The sequence below is a fragment of the Podarcis tiliguerta genome, assembly GCF_965153285.1.
Source record: "Podarcis tiliguerta genome assembly, chromosome: 14".
Lineage (NCBI taxonomy): Eukaryota > Metazoa > Chordata > Lepidosauria > Squamata > Lacertidae > Podarcis > Podarcis tiliguerta.
This window is the reverse complement of record NC_139547.1, coordinates 51,353,040-51,369,200: the sequence shown is the minus strand read 5'-3', so window position 1 is coordinate 51,369,200 and position 16,161 is coordinate 51,353,040. Positions and strand designations below refer to the sequence as shown.

General features: G+C 41.7%; 1 protein-coding gene across 7 annotated transcripts in view; it reads right to left on the bottom strand.

The window, feature by feature from the left end:
- The window catches only part of SDK1 (sidekick cell adhesion molecule 1), a 586,517-nt gene that overhangs the window by 248,809 nt on the left and 321,547 nt on the right, over window positions 1-16,161 (bottom strand). For all 7 annotated transcript variants that reach the window (XM_083413291.1, XM_083413295.1, XM_083413296.1 and 4 more), the window contains exons 7-8: window positions 8,542-8,653; window positions 7,255-7,448 (exon numbers count right to left, since the gene is read on the bottom strand). In XM_083413291.1, the coding sequence (XP_083269417.1) occupies window positions 7,255-7,448; window positions 8,542-8,653 (306 nt within the window). The remainder of the gene's footprint in view (window positions 1-7,254; window positions 7,449-8,541; window positions 8,654-16,161) is intronic.

Below are 16,161 nucleotides of genomic sequence, written 5' to 3'. Positions count from 1 at the left end.
GTCAAGAAGGAAGATCCAAAGGAAAAGAAACAATTGTGCCAAATAAATAGCTCTAATATTTGCAGAAGCTTAATATGCATAGGGAGCAGCATCCTTTGAAACTTATGGGGAGCTGCCAAAGATTTTCTTTAACATCCTATACACAGTAGGCAAATAATTTTGAAATTCTTGAATAATTTGATTGGTATCCATTTTCACTCAGCTTCCAGAAAACATCCCAAACACATTTCACAATCAAGCAATGGGCACAGAGATAGGAAACCATTGTACAGATTCTGTGACAAAATGGTGTTCCTGCACAGCTAATGAGGAAACCTGCACTCAGACTCATCTTCTGCAAGTTCCTTTATTGGCGAACAATTTGTAAAAGGGAACAGCTGCCATTCATTACATTTCCCTGTCCCTCAAAATGCACCTTTCTATATATAAACCAGATTTGCTCACTACAAAACTGCAGCCAATACCTGCATCCAGCAAATGTGTTGATCTATGATCCTTTATATTTGCGCACGCACATACATTATCCTGTTTGCCTTAATGTAAATGCTGCCTGTGTTAGACCTTGCTTAGATCTAACACAGACTCCATCAAAGCGTGTGTACGGCTGCTCCTTTGCTTCCACCTTATGACACAATTTGTTCCCAAAGGGAGATATTATACACACACAAACACACATTTCCCCCCAGCTATGAAACATGAATCCTAGTCACCACAGAGCAAGCACCTGGAGCTAAGACACTTCACCAGCAGCAGCAGCAGCAGCAGCCCACAATGACTCCTGGGGAAGAGGGTTGATTCATTGGCAACTGTCACAGGACAGCATCTTTCTGCTGCACAGAAAATGTCAAAGACCTCTCTCAGATCTCAGAAGCCTGGTGTCATCAACTCCAAATTTAAAGACAGCCCACAACTCAACTGCTTCATCAGACCTGCTGGAGAAAACAAACTTGAAGCAAAGGTCCAAAGCCAGAAATAGCCTATTGTGGGTCAAATCTTTGATTGGACTGCATTCCTTGCATTGCCTATTCTCTCTCTCCTTGTCTTGCTTCCTCGCTTCTGCCCTTCTTGTCTTGCTTTCTTGTTTCTGTCCTCTAGCCTTTTGTTCTGGATACAAATTCCAACCACAGAAGCACAGAAGTAAGTCCTATGGAACATACGTTTACCGGGGCTAGGATTGCAGCCTGCCTTGCTAGGTTAAAGGAGTACATTGATAAAATGTTATTAAGTATGAAGAGAGGTCTGGCATCCTTTAATAAGAATGGAATGTTTGTAAAGGATTGGAGTCTTCTCACTGTGCCTTTTGCCTCTGCTCCACCTTGTCAACGTCCAAGGGGTCAACGGCAACGAGGCATTGTGGCCTCACACTGCTTTGTCCCACCTGACTATCCTGACATCTTTGTATCGTTGCTTTTTTTCTTTTCCCCTTTGTCCAGTTTTATTTTCAGCCACAGCTTCTGCTTTAAAGCACAATTGTTCATTTTATGTAGTGGCAAGATTTCATAAACTCTTACTGAAACGGCAGTATAAAAATAACTGGAGCTATTATATTAAAGGACCTCCAAGAACACGAGGAAAACATCAGGTTTTTTTTTAAAGAATTAGTCCCATTTCCAAATGAGTGCAATGGCAATACTTAATCTTTGGATGACTAGTAGCAGAACAAATATGTTCTTATCTAATCTGCAGCAAATCTCCCCCAAAACTGCTGCTGTGCCAGCACAGGAACACACTACCCTTTAAAAAATTTATAACAGCTGCAGCTAATAAAACCAGAGTTTGGAACCACCTTAGTTTATCTTTGCTAGAACTGTATGAAGAAATCAAAGAAAGCTTTGCCACACTAGTTGGGAAATTGTGCTATGTGTTAGCAGCATGATGGGGATCATTTTATTTCTTGATGCATCATGGATACAACTCACTAAATATTCAGATTGGAAGCATTTTGCAGGAATTTCTGACTGATAGAATACCAGGGCACTGAAATGCATTCATGTGACAGAGTGGGCCCTTAGTTTTCTATTGAAATGAAAGGGGTGCAATTTAAGGCCCCTCAAGTCAAGGGCATTTAGCATAAGAGCACCGTCTGCATTGCAAAATCCAGGTTAGGAGTTTACATGACAGAAGTGGATCTTGATCGACCACTATGGTGGCAAACAATGGCATCAGTGCTTTCTCCAGCCATGCTAGTTTATATGATTGCACAGGAACAGACAGTATTCTCCATCTGAAATATAGTCCAGCAAATTTTAAACTGGAGCCGTTTTTAATTTGTTATGGGTTTAACAGCATCATGTTTCTATTTTGCACTGCTCTGCGGTACACAGGACCTGCTCATCATAATATACTACTAAATAATAAATAATAATAATAATAATAATAATAATAATAATAATTTATCATTTGTACCCCACCCATCTGGCTGGGTTTCCCTAGCGACTCTGGGAGGCTTCCAACAAAGATTAAAAATGTCACACATTAAAAACTTCACTGAACAGGGCTGCCTTCAGATGTCTTCTAAATGTCAGGTAGTTGTTTATCTCCTTGACATCCGATGGGAGGGTGTTCCACAGGGCGGGCGCCACTACAGAGAAGGCCCTCTGCCTGGTTCCCTGTAGCTTTGCTTCTTGCAGTGAGGGAACCGCCAGAAGTCCCTCTGCACTGGATCTCAGTGTCAGGGCTGAACGATGGGGGTGGAGACACTCCTTCAGGTATACAGGGCTGAAGAGCATATCGTCTGTCCTTTACATCAGAATGAGGCCTTTTTGCTTCCAGTGGCAGTTTGTGGTGCTGTGTGACAACCTTCTGGGCTACAATGAAGCATGTGTGAGAGCTCAGATGATGTCTTGCAACCATTCAGCATGACCAGCCACCACAAGACTGTGCGCAATGAGAGCAGGAGATACAGTATATGTGCCTCTTTCCCACCTTCACTTGTTCAAGCAGCACAACCCACCCACCCTCCTCCCCTTTGAGGAAGAGCAATGATTCACACACACACACACACACACACACACACACACACACAGCACACACACCTAACCTGATTAGCATTGGATTGGCACATTTCCCACTTTCCCTAGGATGCTGCATTCTGGGTCAACTGGGTAGAATGATTTGACTGATTGATTTAATGATTTCTCAAGACAGCATCTTAAAAAGTAGAGACATCACCTTGCCAACAAAGGTCCGTATAGTAAAAGCCATGGTTTTCCCAGTAGTGATGTATGGAAGTGAGAGCTGGACCATAAAGAAGGCTGATTGCCGAAGAATTGATGCGTTTGAATTATGGTGCTGGGGGAGACTCTTGAGAGTCCCATGGACTGTGAGAAGATCCAACCTATCCATTCTTAAGGAAATCAGCCCTGAGTGCTCCCTGGAAGGACAGATCCTGAAGCTGAGGCTCCAATACTTTGGCCACCTCATGAGAAGAGAAGACTCCCTGGAAAAGACCCTGATGTTGGGAAAGATTGAGGGCACAAGGAGAAGGGAACGACAGAGGACGAGATGGTGGGACAGTGTTCTCGAAGCTACCAGCATGAGTTTGACCAAGCTGCGGGAGGCAGTGGAAGACAGAAGTGCCTGGCGTGCTCTGGTCCATGGGGTCCAAAAGAGTCGGACATGACTAAATGACTAAACAACAACAATTGTCTCAGCTTTGCAGGTTGACCTATGCCAGAGGACAAGTTCTTTAGAGAGAGAGGGGCAGTGGGCAGAGACCCTAAAATGTGAATATAGGGTACACAGAGACGGTTACAGAACTCCTACAGGAAGGGCAATGGTGGCATCCAATAGAAGTGCCTGGGCAGCTGGAGTAGATTCCTATAGAGGGCAGGGCAGGCTTGCCGAGAGGGTCTGGGACAGGATTGACCTATGAGCACCTGAGGCAGCTGTGGCCAGAAAGCCAGGTCTGTTCCCCAGGCCATGGAAACAGGTGTCCATCAGTTCTCCACATTCACTGGTGCTAAGTTTTTATATTGCTGAAAGTTTTAAAAGCTTAATAAATAAAAAAAGCTTTGGCTTATTTAATCCCAATACACTGTCCGCCTCGTTTTGCTGCCCACAATTTTGTAATTACAGTATGGCTGAATCATCCCACTTTATCTTTTGCCCTTTTGCTGGCTTATGAAAAGCCCAGGAATGAGGATATCACAACCTTTCTTGGTAATACATAACCAACAGAATCATACCCATCATAATATATCAGCAACCAAAATTATATCCAACCTGTTCTGTTTATTTGATCTAAAACTTGCCTACTCAGCTTTTACGCTATATTTCCAGAACTATTATTTCCTTTTCCAAATTCCACTTTGCCCCTTCCCTGTAACATCACATTCATCCGTATTTTGTCTTTGTCTGTTTTAAAATTTCAATTCAAAAAGCTACCAGCACTTGGTCTTCAACATGTTGTTGGATCACTCTGTAGCAAGGGGCAGGGGGATGCTAGCTATTGGCTAAGCTTGCCACAGCTGTGGGAATTATAGTTCGGCAAAATCTGTTGGGGGAAATGTCCCCCACATCTGCTTTACAGAGTCCTGAATGAATTATTTCATATTCCCATTGCTCTTGTTAGTGTACGATCCATTTGTGTTTAACCTACTTAAGCCGCAAAACAAAAATATCTTCATTAAGTACCCCTCTGGAAAACACTACATGTCATTCCAATTTCTTATCCCTGTTCAGATTTTTATCACTCCAGAAGCCAATTCTCCCTCTCCAGGATCCCATTTTGTGAAGCCTGGTAGAAAGAATTTCTGCTCCGAATGAACTTTCCGGTCAGTTCTGGAGTGCTTGTCTAGCACAACGTCTAAGCAGGCTCAGGAAACCTTTTGTTTTCTTTATGCCAAGACATGCATGGTGTTATCTACTTGTGTACCCTACAAATATTTTATGTGCAGAAATGGACAAGCATAATAGAGTCCTTAAGTGCTGCTAAAACAGAATTTAATAATGTAGGCTTCAGAAGAAACACCTTCAAGAAAGCTCAGAGAGAACGATCCCTTTTATAGGGGCTCTTTATCATATTTGATTCTCGCCTGCACCTTCCCCTTGGTGCTGTGCCCTAACTAATTAAGAGATGGCACTCTTCCATTTTGGAACGCCAGCTTTTTTCATGAATTATTCCACTACTGGGTTGTTTTAGCTTCCTGTTAGACACCCCTCCTAATGTTCCACAAATACATAAATCCCCCAATGCAGCTGACACTGGGAGTAAACAAACCAAACGAGAGTGGCTTGCCGCATGAAAAGTGCAATAAAATTAACTGATAACCAATTTGTTACTGATTTCTTTTCATCTGCTTCTTCATCCTGCAAGCTCTTTTCATGACTTCATTCACCAGTGCCCCTATAAAAACTGATATAATAAATAAAACATCTCAAATAAGAGTATGCAGACAACTCTAATCAAAGTTGTCATTGCAACACTCAAAATCTTTCCCCTAGCATTTGGTTTTTCTGTTCTAGCTACTTAAGCACCATCTTCAGTTGGAGAATCAGGGGTTGAAATAGTGCAGGAAGCAGGATCTGACAGGACAGCAGCAAAATTAAATTAGTCACAATAAAATGGTGGGGATAAAAAAGGGCTTAAATCAGAATCATAAATAATTGAAATGGGCTTTTGGTCTTTTAAAAAGGGAAAAGAAGCTGGGAGATAATAATCTGCAGGAATAAAACAAAAGAAGAACCTTAGAATCAAAGTTCACACAATGCATTCTAAAATAAAAAGAGGACAAGGAATAAAAGTGGAACACAACTTTGCAAAGGGGAAAAATGAGAAGCACTTCTTGACTTGCATAAAATGCTCCAAAGTGCTTGAAGTTAATAAAAGCCATCTGCTACATTTAGAACAAATACATAAAACAAAGTATGAATTCACCACCAAGATCCACTGACTCCCAGCTGAGCTGGGATGGAGAAGATACCCTGGTATATCTCCAACTGAGTCAAGGATGGGGATTTATGCTGGTATAGTCCAGCTGCAAACTTCCTGGTTTAAATGGAGTTCTGCTGGATCCTAACCCTGCTCATTCTCATGGATCTTGCTATAGGATTGTTACCTTTGTCCATTCATTCATTCAAAGCAATTTATAAATATTAAAATAACAAAATAAAACTACTGTGGCAACCTTAAGAATGGTCAATAAAACCACAAATTATTGTCAGAGTTTAAAAGTACAAGCTGATTAAAATTCCCAGTTGTATAAAAAGTGCAATACTCTGCCATAGAGATTGTGGAGCATTTCCTTTCTCGGCTGACCCACAAGAGCTGTCAACTGAGCAACCTTACATGTTGGGAAACACAAATTAGAAATGTGTGCCAGGTCTCCTCTGTTTGCTAACACATTCCGTTTTAGCGGCCAACTAGCTGGTAGATATAACCAAAATCCTTATAGGTGGTCTATCAATACAGCAGACATCATGGCCAAACAGCAAATCTTGGACCAAACTTCTTTAGGGTACAGGTGGTAGATCACATGGATGAATGCTCAGAGAATACACACACACACGTCCAGCTGATCTGAGACCAGTGGATCTTATGCAGGTCCCACATATCTTATATAAGTCCCTAAAAGTGGGCATTCTGGGGAAGTAGTGGGGGACTTAGAGGCAAGTGCGTGAAATTTGTTTCTCCCTTGCAATAATGCCTGGAGGGCAAGGATGTTTCTTCTTTCAACAGCCAGCATGCAGTCAAAAGCAAGAGTTTCAGAAGGAGGTGCTGTTTAAGCGTTGAGGTCACATAGAGGCCTGAAGGATTAAGAAATGGCCAGTTAAATTGAGGGCCTAGCGGCTAGACTACAAGGTAGCTTGGGGATACTTTATGACCATGACCATTTCCTCTCCAGAACCTCAAATTTCTCGATGAGCGTTCACAAGTAGAAAGTAATACAGAGCAACTTTCTTAAGTGCTCTGCCAGGAATAAGCTGGCAATTAGACAGGGCTTCATCCAGCTGGAAACCAAGACATGTAAGCTGCCTGATAACTATTTAATATACTATGTTTCTTCCAGTTTCATGATCACAGTTTAAGATCCACAATGTTTTCCATATAACATTGCTGTTAAGGGAAAGAATATCCTTGATGAATTTGTATTCACAATGAAGAATTAATTTTGAAGATAACCCTACTTCACCCCTTTTGTTCCATTTGCCAAGGAGAAGTTCAGCTGTAAGGTCGGTGAAATATTAAAATAACCATTTCTATTTCCTATTGTACTTCAGTTCAAGGCTTGTGTTATGAAAAAGGAGCATTACCTAGGATAGACAGAAAAGCCTTTGCTCTCTCTGGCTCAGCGGCAGCGATGCCTCTCAAGTGTGCCTCACAGACGTACATTCCAATGTCAGCAGAGGTTGGGTTGGCAATAGCAAGACGTCTCCCAAAACTGCTAACTCCACTGGTTATTTTGATCCCGTTCCTCTTCCAGGCTACGCTTAATTTTTCAGTAGGCCTGTGAGGGTAAAAGTCACACCAATTATTACTGTGAATTATGTTATCTGCAGTAATAACACACTGAACATATGACTCACCTAACTCTTCCAGGATTGCAGGCACATTGAGCAAGGGACACTTAGAAATAAATCTAGACGCCGCTCCGAGGTCGTAGGCAGAAGCATGCATCAGAGGAGGGGAAGAGCAGCTCGAGTGCCATCAAACAAGCATGGCTAATTGTTACAGCAATGGAACTTTTAAGTGCTAATGATTTGCTTTGCCTAAGCAAAGGGTGCTAAAAATAAACACTACTCAAGGGACACAGCTGTATGGGAGGCACTTTCATTATAGCTCAATTTTGGAGGTGGCTCTAACTATTATCCAGAATGCCTCCGCTTTTGCAGGAAGAAGCAATCAATTGGCTCTTGGGACATTTCGGATCTTTATCTCTCGCAAGGGATCTTCTGCCACCCTTGTACACATTGTAAAAAATTCAATTCACTGGTAAGAAAGCATCAAATCCCCAGTACTCATTTAACATTATTGAGGTACTTGAAGAGCAGAACAGCTATTGTGGCTTCCCTTTCCATATCCAAAGACTTCCTTGGGATGAAGGGGATAAGTAGTATCTTTAATGAATAAGGATAGCATATAAATTAACATATTTATCAGTGCTGTGATTAATTGCAAGGATGTCTAACATTGTAGACACCTGTCCACCAAGACGAGTTGCACAACTTTAATCTTCTGTATAAATAATACTGACAAAATTATTATTATTTTAACTTGCCTATTCCTTTCTGCAGTTCAGGGAATAATGCACATCACTGTGAAAATAAACACTACTCTCGGGACTCAGCTGTATGGAAGGGAGTTTCATTATAACTCAGTTTCGAAGATGGCACTAATTATGATCAAGAATGCCTCTGAATTCACAGCGAAGCGGCAACTAGGAATACAATTCAACTCACTAGGTTTAGATTCCACACTTCTTGGGGGGGGGACCAATTCTGCGTATTAGAACTTTGAATTAAACAGATGTCTTCTCTCCTATTTCAGGGTTGACATGTTCCTTAAAATAAGTTCTCATTCTGTCCTGGCTGTTACATTACCTGCCATTGGCCACACATTCCAGGATGGCTTCATTACTCCCAGCGACCACACTGGTATTGCGTGGAGGAATTACGATGACAGGAGCCGCAGTGGAGGACAAGATGTCGGGACCTACAAAGGAGGAAACCAAAAAAGCCATAAACATTTGGTATGTCTGGTTCAGGAAAACATACATGACTAGAGTCAGTATTTACCCAGGTCAGCCAAGTTGTTGCCCCTGAAAAATCTGTCCATTTTTGGAAGATGTACGGGGACAGCCTTTTAAAAATGTTATTAGTACAGTAACTTTAATTACATTACACATGCAGTATGAGTTATTATAATCCAGTTTCATTGCCTCCTCTGTGCCTCTTAACAGTTAATGCCCTAAGCAAAGATAGATTCATCTTGACTCAAGCACATATTTTCCTAGTGTATAAAAATAATGAAGAGGCACTGCCATTTTTACTGTATTATGCGACTGGACCAGGGCATGATGGGGGAACCCCTCTGTTCTCATACTTGGGATCACTGCATCCCAACCCAAGATGCTTTTGGTCTCGCAGACGGCTCTTCTCCACTTGCTGCAACTATATATCATATTCCTATGTTCACAACAGCCTGTCCTGCATTGTATTTGGACACATGATAATAAACTTCAATGTCAGTCTGCTTAAATAAATGAAAAAGAGCTTCTCATGCCCATGGATCGTTTGGTACTTATTCTAGAATAGTTGCAACTTGGACACCCTCAGTGATGTTTATTCTCTGGAAAAAGTGGTTATGGGGGTGATTGGCATTTTGTGTTTCCGCAACAAAGAAAGACCAATTACAAGCACACATAAGTACGTCTGCTTTCATTGATGAAATTCTTCATAAACAGCAATAAAAATAAAAATATTTTCACTTTTGCTCTGCAGTAGATCTCCATCCTTTCATTAGCAAATGCCTCTTTGGTCATTAAAAAACAAACAAACTGCTTTCCTTATACTTTGCAAACCCCTTTTATTTTAGTACTTGAAGCTTCATATCACTGGAAGCCAAGAGAGCCTCAGGGCTGCTCCCAAGCAACATGGAGGAGGCCCCTTTCTTGGAGAAGAAATAAACAGAGCTCCAAAGAGGTTTTTCCTGCTACCAAGCACTTTTATTTTTATCAAACATTTGCTGACTTATATTTTTAAGATCTTTTCATGTTTTGTTTAATCTTACTACTTCCATGCAGTTTCAAAAGAGCCTGCAAGTACTTGAGTGAATTCTTTTAAAAGATTTTTATACACTAGGGAGCAAATACGAAATTAACAAAGCAGCATATCACAGCAACTTCAATCCTCTTTTCTTATCAGAAAAGTAAATAACCCAAATCTGCTTCTCTTTTGTGAGTCTACAAACTGTAAATAATTTAGCTTATGCAACTCGGCATGCTGGGGGGGGGGAATGGCAAGGGGAGGGGGAAAGCTGCTGTCTTAGGCATGCATGTATTTAATAAGTGAATTAAAATACCAATATGTTATTGCTTTGCTTCAAGCTATTCATTTGGGGGAAACACTGCATTGTTTTCACTACATGAAAAAGAGTATAATAAAAGATTGCTAAAAATAAGGATTGCAATAAAAGGGGGAAAGGAAATTAAACTACATCTAAACCAATGAAAATCCAAACTGGCTCATCAAACACTATACATTAAGGCAGCTTAGCAGTTATAAAATCTGCATTTACAAGATGATGCAATTAGGAAATGGCAACTGGAAGTTTCCAAATCCTTCAGTCACTTGCAGAAAAATCTATCATGAAACTGCAGAGGATGAAAAATATTTGTGGCATATTTACTTCCGTTCTTTTCTTCAGATGTTCAGTAGTACAAAGGTTTAAAATGTGACTAGCAATAGAGAAGAACTGCCCCCAACCCAAAAAAATTTGATTGTGCACATTCATAAATGGCATTGAAGTCTTTGTTTTTTAACCTATCAAATATGACTACCGATCGGACCAATTGTGACTTTCAGCACCACCACTGGTTCTACCCAAATAGCTGTTTGAGCCTGACCTTTTGTGCCTTATCCTCAAAACTGGGATCACAGTAAAATCCTGATACTGATGACAAGTTAGTTTGTCATGTCTGCCCATGCTCATTAAGCCTAGATCGCTGCAACCTTTGTGTGAGGCCAGATATTGATTGCTGTGACCTGTCACTTTGCCACACCTAGCTCAATGCAGTTGTCCCTTTCGACTCCATCCCAGAACGGTTGCAGGATGTACTCACAGGTGCATGTGAAACCAACCAATCATGACATTGCAACATGCACCATGGTGGCAGAAGACATAACAAGGTCTGAAGTTGCACTTCTTTAATGCACATGTGCAGGGATCTTCGGAAAATGACCAGTGTTAAGTCAAGATTATACAGTGGATTTCAGTAAATAGCAAAACAATTAAGTTTTCCATAGAGTACGTTCATCAACCCCTAGGTACATACCTAGGTACATCAATCCCTAAGTAACAGACACACACACACACACACACAAATTATTTATCAAACTGCTTTTCAAACTCCCCACTGCTTAAACATTAGATTTTCATGTGAGAGGGCTTAATGTTCAACAAACTCAAGTCCAACCCCTGCCCCAGACTCTGGGCATGTGTGAACCCCTCACCCAGAGCTTGGGTTTATAGGATTCTTCGGAGTTTACTCAAAGAATACTAGCATGTCACTGTTCAAGAAAGGATCTGTTCAAAGGCATAGCTACAAAACCTGACCCTCATGAAGAATGGGGTATGCCCTGTGATCATGTTTGTCATGTTTGTCTAAGGCACTCCAGATGTTGTTGGTCTCCAAATCCCATCAGTGTCAGGAATCATGGCTAATAATCAGATGGTGGGAGTTGTAGTCAAGTAGGCCGCACACTGGCTACTTCAGTCTAGGAAAATGACCAACAGTAATGAGAGGAAGAAGAGCACAAACTGCTTGGGCCAGTTCCTGATATGTGGGGTGTTTGCAATTCTCAAAACCTTTACCACAAGGTCAACAATATTGCCCTTTGGGCAGTCTTTCAGAGATCATGTCAAAAATAGAGGGAGAGAGCAGTCAGTGGCCCCTGTAACCAATCTAGGAAGCACTCAAGCTCAATTGGTTGATTTGCCCCCAATGAGTTCATCAGCCAAATCTGATTTGGAACATAATATCACTGTGTTCTTTATGTGATCCCTGATTGGCTGAGATCAACTGCCTCTAACAGAAATCAATCCTGCGAACGTTAGAAAGCAGTATCAAGGACAGAAGGGAAATGACAACAATACTATTTTGTTAAAAATATGGCTGTAATTCTATGTACATTCACTTGGCAGCAAACTTACTTGATGATGCAGTGGCACAGAAATCTGGAAATTAATAAATAAATAACTTTGCTTCCACTTAAATATGCATACACCCTTGTGGAAATTAATTGAAACAAAGCATGTTTTCTATCTTAATCATAATCCTGTACTCAAAACAAACACAGAGAGTCAGTTTGATCATTTTTTATGTTGGCTGATGCAATCATTACATCAGCAGCTGCTGTATTGCATCAGATTTTAGAATCCTGTCTGGCCGCCATAGTATATGATGCAATCATTACGTCAGCAGATACAGTATTTCAGCTTTTAGAAACCTGACCATATGTGATTCGACCGCCATTCAAGATGGATGCGACACCTAGGAAACATACAAAGATCGTAACTCTGCACGAACACACAGCTAAGAAGTATCAAGAGATTGCTTCAGCGGTTGGTGTGAGTTTAGCAACTGTCAGCCGTGTCAGCAAGTTGAAGCAGGAAACCGGATCGGTTTCTCCTAAATGTAAAGGAAAGTGTAGTCGTAAAAAGAAAACAACTCCTAGAGGTGATGCTTACTTGCTTTGACAAAGCAAAAAGGATCACCGCAAGACGAGCGACTCATTGAATATGGATTTGAAGGAGAAAGGAATCCAAATCAGTTCCTCTACAGTTCGCATTTTTGTACAATAAATTACTAAATTCATTGTTTGTTTCAATTAATTTGCACAAGGGGGTAGACTGGGGGTGTAAAGTTTTGGGGGTTTTAAGTGTGAAACAAAACATTTTATGAGCTGCTTGTTTCTTTCAGTTGCATCTATATTTTTACCTTTATTTGTTGGGGGGACATTTTTGTCCCAAGGCCTTCGTGTTACTTGCCCTTATATTCTGTGGGGAAAGGTGCTTATTGTTATTTTGAATCATTTATTTTTTGCTTTTGAAGGCTGAAGCTTTTACTAACTCCTCGTTTCTAATGTATGGGACTTAAATACGTATGGAAGGATTGCCTCATTGAGTTTCAGGCAAGGGGAGAGATTAGAACAAAGCCATATGCTGAAAGGCCAATAGACAAGGTACTAATTTGGCAATAATGCCCACCTCCACCTGCCATGCCACCAGCCCTGCTCTTCATCTGCTTCAAAAGAAGCCAAAGAACAAATGAGGACATTGTGGTGACCTCTAACAGATCACTCTGGAAGAGAGTCCCTTTGTGCTGCAAATAGATAAGCGAGGGAGCTGGGGTGACTTCATTGTGCTTGCAATGAGGCAGATATAGGCTGGACTTCATTTGCTAACTTCTTACTAATTGCAAAGTGAACAATGGTGAATAGCGTTCGCACTTATTTCATTTTCATTCATGCTACGTCCTGGAAGAAGCCTATTAGCAAAATTAGCAATCTGATAATGGCTTCTGAACATGTGGGGTTAAGATGATGCTGATCAAGACCTAATATATTTCTTTTGAATCTTGCCATAACAGTAGAATAATACTGGCTTTTTATCTAATGGAGGACTAATGTGCTGAGGCTTCTAAATAGCGTATAATATGTTGCTTTGTTCAATTATATTAAACTCATCAAAATGCTTCGTGATTGGCCCCTAGAACATCAATTGAAGAAATAATTATTAGCAAACATGTAACCAATATGTAACACTTCACATTTCTGAAAGGGTCTTATAATTAGGCAGCATATTAGCAGTTTCCTTGCAGCTGGAAAGGGTCATTTGCAGTTTTGCACAACCAACTGCTCACATTTGTACCCACAATAGCCCCTTCTCTCTAATTGTGATCCCCAATCCGCTTGTGGGAGTCCAACGTCAAATCTTTCATGAGTTAGAAGCAGAAGAAGAAAGAAACAGAAGAGCGGAGCTATTTGCAAAGAATCATGGGCAAGATACCTAACAGCTGCTACAAACCAGAAGACCTAAACCCAAGCCCAGTTTGTTGTTCTGAAAAATTCACTAGATCCTGAAACACCAAGCTTGTGGCCTTGTCCACAAAGTCATAGAATCATAGAATTGTAGAGTTGAAAAGGGCCATGAGGGTCATCTAGTTCAACCCCCTGCAATGCAGGATTCTTTTGTCCAATGTGAGGCTCATACGCACAACCCTGAGATCAGGAGTCTCATGCTCTACTGACTGAGCTATTCCTCAGTAGGGTTCCAAAGCAGACAGAGACAATTTGTGTTCCATTTCTCTTAAGGCAGTGGTGGGAAATGAATGACCCTCCAGATGATGCTGTACTACAACTCCCATCATCCCTGACGTTGGAAGCTGCTTTATACTGAGTCAGACCATTGTTACATCCAGCTCATTAGTGTCCACAGTGACTGACAGCAAGCTCTCCAGGGTTCAGATGAGGGTTATTTCTAGCCTTTTTGAGAATAATGGGAAATGAAGCCGATGCCATTTACATTCATTCATTTATGAATGAATGCATGGAATTTATATACCACCTGTCAGGGAAGAAGAGGAATTGTGGAGACTGCCTCCCAATCCTAACCCTTCCAGGGAGCAGGAAGAAGAAGACAGTATAGATTTACAACAGGGGTTTGAGGGAGGTCACAGCTCAGAGTCAGATGAGGGGAAAGCTGGGAAATTATGGGACAGCTGGAACAACACCCAGCTGACTTGTTGTTATTAGAAAACATTCCAGACCCTCCATCTCCCAGAACCCAGCAAGTTTTAAAAGTAGGAGAGCAAAGAGCTCAAAGGCAGAGAGGGCACTTAGCAGAACCCGTAGAGGAGATGATGAGAATGACGAATGAGGAAGTGGGAGAGACAGGTGATGACTCAGGACAACGCCATTATCCAAAAGCCTGGGTTCTATAGCCTCTCTCTGTAAGGACTGACATAAAAAAGCACAGTAAGAAACATTTCCTTGTCTTTATACTTTCCTGGGCAATCAGTCAGGAGCTGCTGACAGCATCCTGACACCACCCTATAACCACAGGTCTCAGGGCGGTTTTACATGCAAATGGAAGCTTTACATATTGGACTAATGGGAATTAAAATTTGGCCACAAGTTCCCCACCCCTGCCTTATGGCAAGAATGCAATGGCCAACTGGCCCTCCTTCTGGCCTGATGTCATGGCTCTGGGATCAGCCAAAGGGTGCGGAGTGGTCTGAGGTGGAGGGCAGGCAGGAATTACTCTCAGCACCAGTCCCAGGTGAGTTCCTTCGCTCAGAAGCCCCAATGCTTCAATCTTGCCATCTCCCCAGCCTGAGGAGTGTGCATTGCTATGAAACTCAGAAATCACAGTAGTGACAACAAGTCCCACTGTAGAAGCCAGCACTTAAAACAGACAAAGCCCTTTTAAACAGAATTGGCTTCTCCCAACATCTAAGGAGCTAGCAGTCAAGCTGAGCCATGGCCCTTTCAAAGCCTTAACTTTTGCTAAATCAACATTTGCTCCTGCTTCACTTGGGAGTTATTCAGGATCCACCACTGAACTTCTGATAGAACCCCAGTTTTGTGCTGGAACCACCATAAAGAACAGAACAGTAATTTGCAAAATATAACCAGGTCAAGCTTTTCCCATCACCTTCCCTTCTTTGTGCCTAGAAAAGAATAATCAGCATGTCAAATTGTGATATGATGCACAGGTAAAGAGGGCTAGTCAAAAGTTGGCAGCTCCCATTGACAAGTTTCCATTGTGTGCTTTTATTCACATTTAGGGAAGCTTCCTAAGATGCAGTTTGAGAATCTCCCAGGAAGAGAGGATTTCCCCAGTGGTTTATGCATGCCATTTCAGAAATCTGGAGGGGGGGGGAATCGATAAATAGGCCTACACAGAGATTCTAATTTACATCAGGAGAAAGCATCTGTTACAGCTTGTATAACATCTGTGCTAGCTCATTGTAAGCAGAGACATGGGTTCTTCTGAGAAATAGTTGCATGTGGTCTGAAAGTCAGAAGGGGACACTTCCCTTTCCCCTAAATACTCCCTTCTCTGCTCCAGGGTGCTCTGAAGCAGTAAGATGGCAAAACCGTCAGCCATATTACTCCTGCACTGAATACAATTCCTCAAGAGGTTGTGCATATTGGCACCTTTCCTCCATAGCCAACCTGCTTCTTCAGGTGGACGTACACAGGGGGTACCCTTAAAAGACAAGCGAGAGGTTGGTGGTGACCACCAGCCATTCTCAACCAGCCTAATTTTCTGGTGAAAAGTGGTTGTGTTCATCCTCCTTTTCCCTCCTGGCTGGGATCCTGCACCTTTATAGCTAAATGAGATACAAAATCAAGGAGGTCATTCCTCACTGGAGCATCTGCGTGCCAGGAAAGGCTTGGCTGGCTAAGTGATTGTCTGAAGGTGTCCCATCAACT